Source organism: Cebus imitator, unplaced genomic scaffold, assembly GCF_001604975.1.
Source record: "Cebus imitator isolate Cc_AM_T3 unplaced genomic scaffold, Cebus_imitator-1.0 Scaffold439, whole genome shotgun sequence".
Classification (NCBI taxonomy): domain Eukaryota; kingdom Metazoa; phylum Chordata; class Mammalia; order Primates; family Cebidae; genus Cebus; species Cebus imitator.
The window spans coordinates 1,005,193-1,016,479 of NW_016107754.1; the positions used below are offsets into that span (position 1 = coordinate 1,005,193).

General features: G+C 36.3%; 1 protein-coding gene across 2 annotated transcripts in view; it reads right to left on the minus strand.

The window, feature by feature from the left end:
- Positions 1–10,871, minus strand: part of LOC108290565 (T-cell receptor-associated transmembrane adapter 1) — a 31,670-nt gene extending 20,799 nt beyond the window's left edge. Inside the window, exons 1-2 of one of the 2 annotated variants that reach the window (XM_017510412.2) lie at positions 10,646–10,871; positions 2,477–2,587 (exon numbers count right to left, since the gene is read on the minus strand). In XM_017510412.2, the coding sequence (XP_017365901.1) occupies positions 2,477–2,587; positions 10,646–10,652 (118 nt within the window). In that variant the 5' untranslated portion in view covers positions 10,653–10,871. Of the gene's footprint in view, positions 1–2,476; positions 2,588–2,631; positions 3,631–10,645 lie in introns of those variants that run through there. The other variant, XM_037732016.1, reaches the window with a different exon arrangement.
- Positions 10,872–11,287: the final 416 nt, after the last annotated feature.

Below are 11,287 nucleotides of genomic sequence, written 5' to 3' on the forward strand. Positions count from 1 at the left end.
AGTAGCTGGGATTATAGGCACACACCACTATGCCCAGCTACTTTTTGTAATTTTAGCAGACATGGGATCTCTCCATGTTGGCCAGGCTGGTTCCAACTCCTGACCTCAGGCGATCCACCCACCTCTGCCTCACAAAGTGCTGGAATTACAGGCACTGCTTTTTTCGGTGCCGCTTTTTAAAGTAAGGCTGCTGTCTTTCTGCAGTGGTCAACTTACCATAATAAGCAACTACACAAAGGAGTTTTCAAAGGAGGCAAAAAGGTATGGATGTGGCTAAATAAATCCCAATGCACAAACTACCAAAAATGAGAAGTGTAAAACCTGTTTACAATGAGTTGTAAAAGACTAGTACAGCTGAATACTTCTGGGGCAGAAGTACTAGCTTAGCCAAATTATACCAGTCCTGATCTTGATGATGATTATAAAAAGTGGTTCTTATCCATAATTCAGCGCAATCATAGGACTGAAAAAATTGAAAATTTAGGTTGAAAGTAAATAGATCACTTTTGCTGGATAAATTTTAAGTTACACGACTGAGCTCAAGATAAACATGTCAGTGTCTCTCTGTTACCTGGCTCTCAGCAATCTTCAAAGGATTACCAATGGACTCAATGAAAGAGCAAGGTACTAGTTCAGATTACTGTTCTTGTCTTGGTTTCCACCTTAAATTATTTGCTCTCTGTAGATCTCAATTCACTTTTTTTTTTTGTAATTCAGATTATCTGCATTTATACAATATCTTAACGAAGAAGTTAAAATAGCCAGTTAAATATATAAAGAAAAGTGCTACTCTGAGCTCATTTTCATCTATAAAAGAGGGAAACTGTAGAATATGTTTGATGATGTGTCATTTATATATTATAAAGTTTATTTGAAAATATATTAGATTTTTAAAAGTATTACGGAAAGCATTGCTAATGAAAAAGCATTGCTTGTTAGGAATTTCACCTCAGCCATAGAATTGATACCATAGAGATCCAAAAAGAGTGCTGGGTTTCTGGCTAAGGACAGCTGGTGAGCAATGTCAAAGTTGGATGTGCTGGTAGAAACCTTATTAGACAGAGAATGAGAAAAGTGGACACATCATTGATTTTGCTATTGAATAGATGTGTGGCTTCAGCAGTGTGACTCCATTTTTGAGTGCCTCTTATCTTTTTTTCAAACCTGCATGACAATAATCCCTTCATATTTTATATTAGTATTATCAAAGCTTACGATGTTTCTAAAAGAAGCAAGGACACTTGCTGCAATCTGACCATTGTTCTAAATTAGTTCCATACAATTTTTCTTGGACACGTGTCTAAGTTAATTTTATTAACTTAGCTTTATTTTATTTCCTCTGTTAAAAGAAAATGCATTTATCCTTTCTTTTATTACCACTTATGTCCTGCCCCTAAGGATCTCTTGACACTTAAACACCTTCCAGGCTGGGTGTGGTTGCTCACAACTGTAATCTCAGGGTTTTGGGAGGCCAAGGCAGGAGGATCGCTTGAGAACAAGACTATGAGGTCAGCCCCATCTCTACAAAAATATACCTAAAATTTAGCTGGGTGTGTTTGTGCCTGCCTGTAATCCTAGCTACTTGAGAGGCTGAGGCAAGAGGATTGCTTGAGCCCAGAAGTTTGAGGCTGCAGTGAGTTAGAATCAGGCCACTGCACTCCAGGCTGGATGACAGAGCAAGATCCTGTCTCGGGAAAAAAAAAAAAAAAAAAAAAAGACACCTTCCAGCAATGGTTGAACTTTCATTCTCCCATCCATCCATGTGTAGTCAACATGTAATGGATTCGACATTGATCCACGTGTATTCAACATGTGTTGGATGCCTACAGCATACAAAGGCCGTGCCAGTTGCTGGACTTTACACCATTTCAGTTGTGGCACATGCAGATTGAAAGCCGCGTGGTTAAAACTTATGCCCAGCATATTGAAAAGCAAAGCTGACAGTGGCAGATACCCTTGACCTACTCTTCTAAACCCTGGGAGTGTTTGACAGCAAGCCCATGGCTCAATCTATTCCTTTTCCGGTTGTCTTCTGAGCCCGCTTCTATGTATTGTACTTGAGCATGCCTGACTGATCCTGAGATTAAGTTGGCTTACATGGAATCTTAAAGGGCTAGACCTCCCTTTATTTACCATGTATCAGAGAGAACCTTGATGGCTTCCCCAGAATAAACTACAATTTCATAAGTTGTTCAGTTGGAGAAGGAAAACCCTATTTACCAGGATAATCCCTTCCCACTCTACACCCTAAAGCAGAGAGAAAGCTAAATTGGATAATTTTTTCACATTTCTCATATGATTGCATTCTTAAATAAGAGAACCCTTAGGATGAGAAAAATGAGCAAATAAATTTTCTATAGATAAAAATAACCTGTTGAATGACATTTCATGAAATTGTTTACTTCCATAGGTTTTCCAGTGATTCCCTAGTCTCCATTCAAGCAGGCACCATGTGAAATTTGTCAAAATGTCTTACCTTGTCGTTGCTTTTCCACGCAGTGGGAAATATTGAAGATCAGTGATATAACCAAAGCCAAGCCCAAGAATGCTAGAAGTCCCCAGAGGAAAAAGGGGCACCCAGAGTTCCCTGGAAATTAAAATAAACATACCCATAATATAATAGCTGCTTACCTATTTGTTTTGGTCTGGCTGTTGCCACAGTTAAAGCTGTTGCATTTATTCATAACAAAGGACAAATTCTCTACCAGGAAATTAATTAATATTCATAACTTTTCAGTTTTCAAAGTGGGTGTTGGTGTTAAGCCACTGAATTCAGCATGGGCAGGATTCAAGTTTCTCACATTTGAGTGTTTATGGAGTGAAAGACTTTTTGTTTAGCTATTGAGAGGTGATAAGTGGTGACTGATAAACTTTTGTTAGAAAATCAAGAACATTCAGATTACCGAGAATTTTAATTTGCTATACTTTTCACCTTCCTTTAATCCTCAGACTGTAATCACACATGCTTTTCTTATTTACAGAAAATTGCCTGTTCCCTTCCACCAATCTCAGTAGTACAGAATATGATGTGTTGGGATAAAATAATTCTGGAGCCTAGTTTTGTTAATATTGGCCACAGGGGGCTTTTCTCGTACCATGTAGAGCTCCATGAATGTATTGTGGAAAGTTAATTACACTTCTGTTTCTCCTAGGCCTACGCAAAGTCAGAAAAATCAATATTACTATCTTCCACCCCCACATCTTGTCCCACTAGGGGAAATGACACACTTGGAGGGGTCATCTCCTATAATAGCAATGTCTGCTGGAATACCTCCTGAAGGACCTACCTGAAGCTGTTTTACAGTTAATTTTTTTATAAGTACAAGAAGTATACTCTAAGATAATGATAATAGCATAGTATAGTAAATATATGAACTAGTAATATAGTCATTTATTATCATTACCAAGTATTCTGTACATAATTGTGTGTGCTCTAGTTTTCTGCAAGTAACAGCACAGTAGGTCTGTTTACACCAGCGTCACCATAAACATATGAGTAATGAATTGCATTATGACATTCCAACAGTTATGTCACTAAAGGATAAAAATTTTTCAGCCCCTTTATAATCTTATGTGGTCAATCATCGACCAAAACATTGGGGTGTGTGTGTGTGTGTGTGTGTGTGTGTGTGTGTGTGTGTGTTGTGTGTATGTGTGTTTGAGATGGAGTCTTGTGCTTTCACCCAAGCTGGAGCGCAGTGGTGCAATCCTGGCTCACTACAACCTCCACCTCCCAGATTCAGGCAATTCTCCCGTCTCAGCCTCCTGAGTAGCTGGGATTACAGGGATGGGCCACCACACCTGGATAATTTTTGTGTTTTTACTAGAGACAGAGTTTCACCATGTTGGCCAGGCTGGTCTCGAACCCTGTACCTTGTGATCCTCCCACCTCGGCCTTCCAAAGTGCTGGGATTACAGGCTTGAGACACACCACCTGGCCCTTCCAAAACATGGTTATACAGCACATGACTGTACACTGTGCAATGACAATTATATAATATAGTATAGAACAACTTCCCTAAGAACACATTTTATTGTTAATTTATTATAGAGTTGACCAGGGAGCTGCATTTGTTAAAATTAAGCGTTTAATGGATGCATTAATAATTTACCTTGGACCAAATTGGACTTATAACCCTGCTTTAGAAATAGTCTAAGCTATAATTATTGTACCCAATTTCTATGGCATATACTTTGGGACCCTGATCATTAAATGCTGAAAGGATGAGAAATTGATTTTGGAAAGATTATTTTGACCTTGCCTGTGTGAAACTACCTGGATCTACCCATGAATGAAAGTAAAATAGACTTTGATGACTTTCTATTCTGGGATATGTCCCAGTTGTGTTTTCAAAATTTCTTAGGGGAATGTCAAGACTGCTTCCATCTCACCGACCATTAAAGCAAACAATCTGCCCTAAAATGGCAACAGAGTTGAACTTCATGTTGTAGTCAGAAAATAAAATCTAAAATTCTCTGTTGCTCTTTCTTATTTGGTCCATTTTCCACATTTGGGCCTTTGTTCTCAGGACAAAATAAAACATATTTTAAGAAAAAGAACCAGCTGTATGAAACTCTCCATGGAATGTATTAATTTCAGGGATACTATGAACTGGATGATATTTAATACGTCATATGGTGCCTCAAGTATAAAGGCATGGGGATTTCCTTAAGAACTGGTACATTTTGCTGTTATATCCCATGTGAATATTGTACTTGATCATCTGTCTGTCTTTGATACACAATCTACTTTAAGCAAATATCCAGAACTTTATGATACTTAGATTTTTTTGTGAACTGATGGCATCCTTTTCTCCTGTTTTCCCCCCACCCTGACTTATTGGTTATCTTTTATACTCTTACACTTATTTCTAATACCCTTCTTTCTGGGGGAGGGACAAATAAATACACGGAAAATAATAATGAATCTCTAGCACTTATCGCCCTTGGGAACACTAATAAAAATCAATCTCTTTTCTACTTTTTTCCTTTTTCCATTTTCCATAGCATGTAGTATTTAGTATACATTCCATATGGAGTTATGGTTCCAGTAAATAAAATATAGTACAGTATAAACAGTCATACTTCAAGGAAGTAAACAGAAAGCCCTAATCTTATATTTAAAGTACACTGAATTTAGCTATAAATCATCCTATCATTTGGACAAAATCATATTTCAAATAGAAGTTTTGCTTTCTCCTTTCCAATTAAAGAGAATTGGAATAGTTGTATTGGTCCATTAATTGATATAAGAAGATAATTTGACTCTCAGCTACAAAGAAACAACCTAATCAATATCATAAGCCTATATTCTACACTAAAAGCTTTTGGGAAAGTCCTAATAGTTCTTATGAAATATGTCAGACACACTAAGGCAAGAACTTCGGTCACACTGTACGTTTCTTTAGGCTTGTGTTTTATCTTTTCCTGGTAGAATAAATTTGCCCCACATCACCACTTTGGAGGCCTTTTAAAACACAGTCTAAACTCTAATATGGGCTGGGTGTGGTGGCTTACACCTGTAATCTCAGCACTGCGGGAGGCTGAGGCAGGTGGGTCACCTGAGGTGGGGAGTTCGATACCAGCCTGGCCAACACAGAGAAACCCCATCTCTACTAAAAATACAAAAATTTAGCCAGGAGTGGTGGTGGGCACCTGTAATCCCAGCTAGGCATTACAGGTGGAGGCTGTAGGCAAGAGAATCACTTGAACCCAGGAGGTGGAGGTTGAGGTGAGCTGAAGTCATGCCATTGCACTCCAGCCTGGACAACAAGAGCAAAACTGTCTTAAAATTAAATTAAAAAATTAAAATATTTGGGAGTAGTTTAGGTATGTGTGATGTAGTCTCACGTGGTCTCTGGTTTCCTCTGCTTTTAGGGTCTATAATTCCTAACACTTCTATTTTTCAAGTTTTTTTTTTTATAATATATAAATTTTAAACAGACTTTTACTTAGAGGCTTTGTATTTTATGACATTTTAAGTATCTTTCATAATTTTTGGATTGTCCACAATACCCCCATTTTGAAAAACAACACACATGAGAAGAGTAGATACGTGAAGTAGATGGTGAAAATTTTCAACTTGAATTCAGATCTCTATAGATGTACACACACACACACACACACACACACACACACACACACACACACACGCTTGTGTGCTCTCTCTCTCTCTCTCTACCTCCCCTTACCCAGTAATTCTAAATATTCAGTATAAATATCTCCAAACCCCTGTGGGTATCTACTTAGTACAGACGGTGCCTCTTAGAGTGTTGGATGCACAAAGTGCTTAAATTTTTTTGCCCAACAAGTGTAACCCTTAGTATCAATATTTATTAATTGTAATTACTTTCATTTATACAGCTTTTATCAATTTTAAAAAATCTCCCACACAATTTGAATTCAGCTATTTACACTGTTAAAAAGCCAAAGGCCTCAAGAAATTATCAGTGAGGCAATGGCAGCTAGGAAAATCATGATTTAAGTTTCTCTCTAGTTTCCAACTACCAGGGGCTAATAGTGGTGGATTTAATTATAAAACCTCTGACTCCCTTAAAGCCAACAGTAATTAGCAGGCACTGTCTTTGAAATTCACAATTGCATGTGCTCTGGAAGGAAACCCAGCTAAGCAAATATGTCTTTCTCCTGGCAGATTTGATTTACATAGAAGCCTTTACTTAAACAATTAACAACAGAAAAAGCAATGAATATAATGCCTTAATTGTTTCTACTTCAGGCTGTCTTTAACTGAGACAAGTGTGTGAGCTGATAGTCTATTACAGCATATAGCTTCTCTTAATGGCTTTCCTTGGCTTGTAAAGGGGAAGCAGTGAACATCTCTTTGTATTCCATGAATGTGTATATTTATTTTAGACACCCAGAAGTCTCAATGGCAATATTATGATCCCCATGGGTATACTTACAAAATGAGTTTTCCTTACCATGGTGGTGGTTGAATGCTAAATAAGGCATATTCTTGATGATTTTTTGAATATGACACATCATTATGCCCACAATCCCAACCACTACTATCCAGCCCCATCATCTCCCACAATAAAAGACATTCGAATCATGGATATTAACACAAGAGGGGGCTCTCAAATCAGTTCCAGACTTTCAAGTAACTACCATGCCATTTTAAATGCAAATCTGAAATCCACTGACCTTAAATGTCTTTTATGAATAGGGGGTTATTTGAGAGGTAAATCGTGTGTGTTGGGGAGTGGGTCCTGATGGAAAAAGAGAAAATAGCAAATAGTAGCTTTGGGATACCTATTTTCGAACTGTGGAAAAGGGAATGAGAGTAATCACTGGGTGTGTGGCAGGTTGTGTGCGAATCACTGAACCTCACTAAGCCAATTGTAAAACTGGAGTTCCTATGTTCCTCTGTGTTACGACTTCCTAGCACATTATTTCCCTCAACCAACACTTTACTTAATTTAATTGAAGAAAGTATAAATATGGGAGTGAGGTGGAGGGCAGAAGAGAGTAAATTATGACTCCTCCATTGCTAGACTCTTCATTGTTTTTATAATTACACGTTACCTGAGATTGGTAAACCTCAGAAATCCTGAGATTAAAGTGCTGCTGCAGATGAACCTCTTTCTCTGTATTTAGTGACTCCATTTATATATATTTTTATTGTTTCTTATTTGAGAAGCACCTTAGTAAGATGCTTTGAAGATGGCATGGTTGTGTGGAACCTTTTATCCAGTAAATACTGTGACTATTATGTTTCTCTTAATGGTTCAAGAAGGTGGATTAATTTTATTATCTCTTCCCTTTAATTTGGGAATGCTGAGAAGATTGAGTGTAATCAAAAATGTCTGGAAAAGTGCCCAATAATGATTTCTTTTATCCACTAGCAACTTGTGGACATTTATTTTTTGGAACTGTGATCTTTAATTGACAATCTTTCCGGGATTGACTTTTCTTAAGAAAACTGCCGAACTCATTGCCAAATATTACCTAAGTTAAATGGAGAAACATTGTCTGTGACCCATCTGAGTTTAAGAGATAATTTCGAGGTTAGTCCTACCTAGTCACTAAAAGAAAAGATTTCATTGTTCTCAAAAGGTGATGAGGCTCAAGAGAAGATAAAACTGGGTAAAGACAACAAGACCCCTTTTTTAAAAAAACAAAATGACAAGTAAACTAAATTGTGAATCATTATTTAAATTAATGATAGCCCAAAGGCATTGTTGTCAACATTTGAGTGCACTGCTATTGATTTGATGTAAATGAAGAAACATAGCAGGAATATGTTCTGGTATCATAATACCAGAACATTATTGATGGTGCAGTGACTACAGGCATATAGGTAGGAAAAAAGAAAAGACCTGGGCTTTTATTTTCATACATAGTTTTACTTAACTAGAAATAATTTTTCTTTCGTGTGTTCAAATTTATCTTTTTTATTTTATCTAAATATAAAACTTTTTAATATAATTATACACACACACACACACATATACACACACACACACACACACACATATGTATATATATATATATTTTTTTTTTAAGATGGAGTCTCACTCTGTCACCAGGCTGGAGTACAGTGGTGTCATCTCGGCTCACTGCAACCTCTGCCTCCGAGGTTCAAGCTATTCCCATGCCTCAGCCTCCCAAGTAGCTAGGACTACAGGCATGTGCCACCATGCCTGGCTAATTTTTTGTATTTTAGTAGAGATGGGGTTTCACCATGTTGGCCAGGATGGTCTTGATCTCCTGACCTCATGATTTAACCGCCTCAGCCTCCCAAGGTGCTGGAATTACGGGCATGAGCCACTGTGCCTGGCCTATAATTACATTTTTTAATATAATTTTTTGTATTATAAAAAAATACAAAGTGATATAAACGATCATCTGATTCTCTTCTTTCATGTGAAATTTTGTTTTGTTTTGACTTTTAATACCTGTGAGGCTTTTAAATACTTTGTCTTTGCATGTCTTCCGTGAAACTGTAAAAGTTCTCAACTGATAATGGAGGAGCTCTTGTATTAAACGCAAAGGGGAAGTCTGAACTACAAAATACTACGGAGAAAATGTTGCTGTATCTCTTCTAAATTTAGAATTAATTAGTCCTGAAAATAGTTGAATGTCATATTCACTGTCTTTGGTCTTCCTATGCTTTCTGAGTTCCCCATCAACTTCAGCTCATGGCAATTATACTTAGAAATGCTATGTTCATTGCTTGCAGAGCACTAGCAAAAATGGGACAACTAACTATTTTTGTTCTTTGCTAAACTGTGAACTGGGAAAAATAAGAGGCATGAAAATTCAATGTCGGCTTATGGTCTCTTTGCGATTTATCAAATTGATTGATTTTAAGATCCATCAAACAGAACAGTGGAAGCAAATTCACAGAGATTATAATACATAAAATCTTTACTCCATAAATGACATATACAAATTGGTATTAAAAGTATTATAAGCATAATTAAGCAAAAGATGTAATCAGACATTTCACAAATGATAGAATTAAAAACAGTTTAAAAATCCATGCAAAAATGTTTCACCTCGTTATAATCAAAGTAAGGCATATTAAACAATGAGTTAGCATGCTGTGCTTATGATATTAGTGAAGATTTTTAAAATGAGATCAGCCTGTGAAGAAGCCCTGCTAGAATAAGAAGAAATTGGCATCACTCTTGGAAAAGCAATTTGGCAATAATGAGACTTAAAATGCTCATAATCTCTCAGTAATTTCAATTCTAGAAAGTTTTTTTGAGAAAATAACCTTTAATACGGAAAAAGCATTGTTCATCTTTCTGTCATACAAAAGTATTTTAAAAAACTGTATACAACATAAATGTTCAGCAATAAACAAATGACGAAACTGTAGCTGAATAGATGTCATTTTTGTGCATTCATTTAAAATCATTAGGCAGGCAGAAGTTAGATTAAAAAGGCACATGTTAGTGAAAAAAGTTGCATATATTATGTACATTATTATTGCAGTTATGAAAAGCAAACTAGAATGTATATGAATAAAAATTGAAAGGAAATATATATTTTGTGTTTTTAAGGTGGTAGAAAATATGCATGAATTTTTAACACATATTTCATAGTTCTCCCGCATTACATAATATGCACGTTTTCTCTTGCAACTAAAAGATGTTTATTTAAAAAATTAAAAGTACGTAAAAGAATACGGGAGGAATGAACCATCAACATAGATTCACAACAGTGAGTCAAATGGTTACAACCTTCATGATTAATCACACAGCAACTGAATTTTCAATGATAATTGATTGCTTTCTGGAAAATACTGTAGTGCCTAATCTCTGAGGAATTAGAATTACACCTATCCTGTTTAATAGCTAAACTAAACTAGAGAGAAAGGCCACAGACGCTTCTTTAAAAATAACGAGTACTTCACATGGCGTAATTATCAATGAACACTTACTAAAGAGCTGTAATTAGATTCACACTCTAAAACTGTCCACATTTTTCTTTCAAAAGAAAAACATCAATTTATACTCATTAACATATTTCAAAATATATTTTAATTACATTAAAAGTTATCCAACATTTAAAAAATAACTACTTTCTAAATACTAAGCGTCCTCTCATTAAGACTTACAAGTGAAGTGAATTTTTAGACATACAAATAGGACAAAAACTGTTAAGCGCCACTTACCTGACATGCTTCTTTTTTCAGAGAAATCCTTAACTAGCCATAAGACAATGTATAGATTAAAAATCCTCTCAAACTTATTTTCCTAGGTAATGTTGCTCTGTTATGTTAAGAGCAGCATGACAATAACACCTGTCTTTAGCTGTGCTTCAGACTTCTTCCTCTTCTGTTTCTTAAAATCTTTTGTGTGTACTGTTTCAGTTACAAACAGGAAATGTGGTGATGGAGGTGTCTCAAGTTTTGATCTGAAAACAATAGACTTTCATTGTGTAACGTGGGAAGAAAAATCCCACACGCCTTTGTAATCTGACATTTGAATTTTTGTCAATCCCTGATTCTAATTGAAAAATAAATCAATCAAGGTATGGATTAAACTAGGAAGGATCTTCCTATCTCTGGAGGGATTCCAGTTATCTCCTCACAAGTGAATTCACATGGAAACAAAGTAAGATACACTGGAATGATGAGTAAGTAGTAAGCAACCCCTGGGTGTGCTCAGTGATTGTATTTTCTTGAGCCATGATGGAGTACAGGGAATTAATATATTTTGAGCACTTAACATGTATCAGTTGCCTTCTGTACATGATCTTACTGGGAGACTAGATGCCTGCTTTATTTCCTGACAATCCTCACCTTGTCAGCATG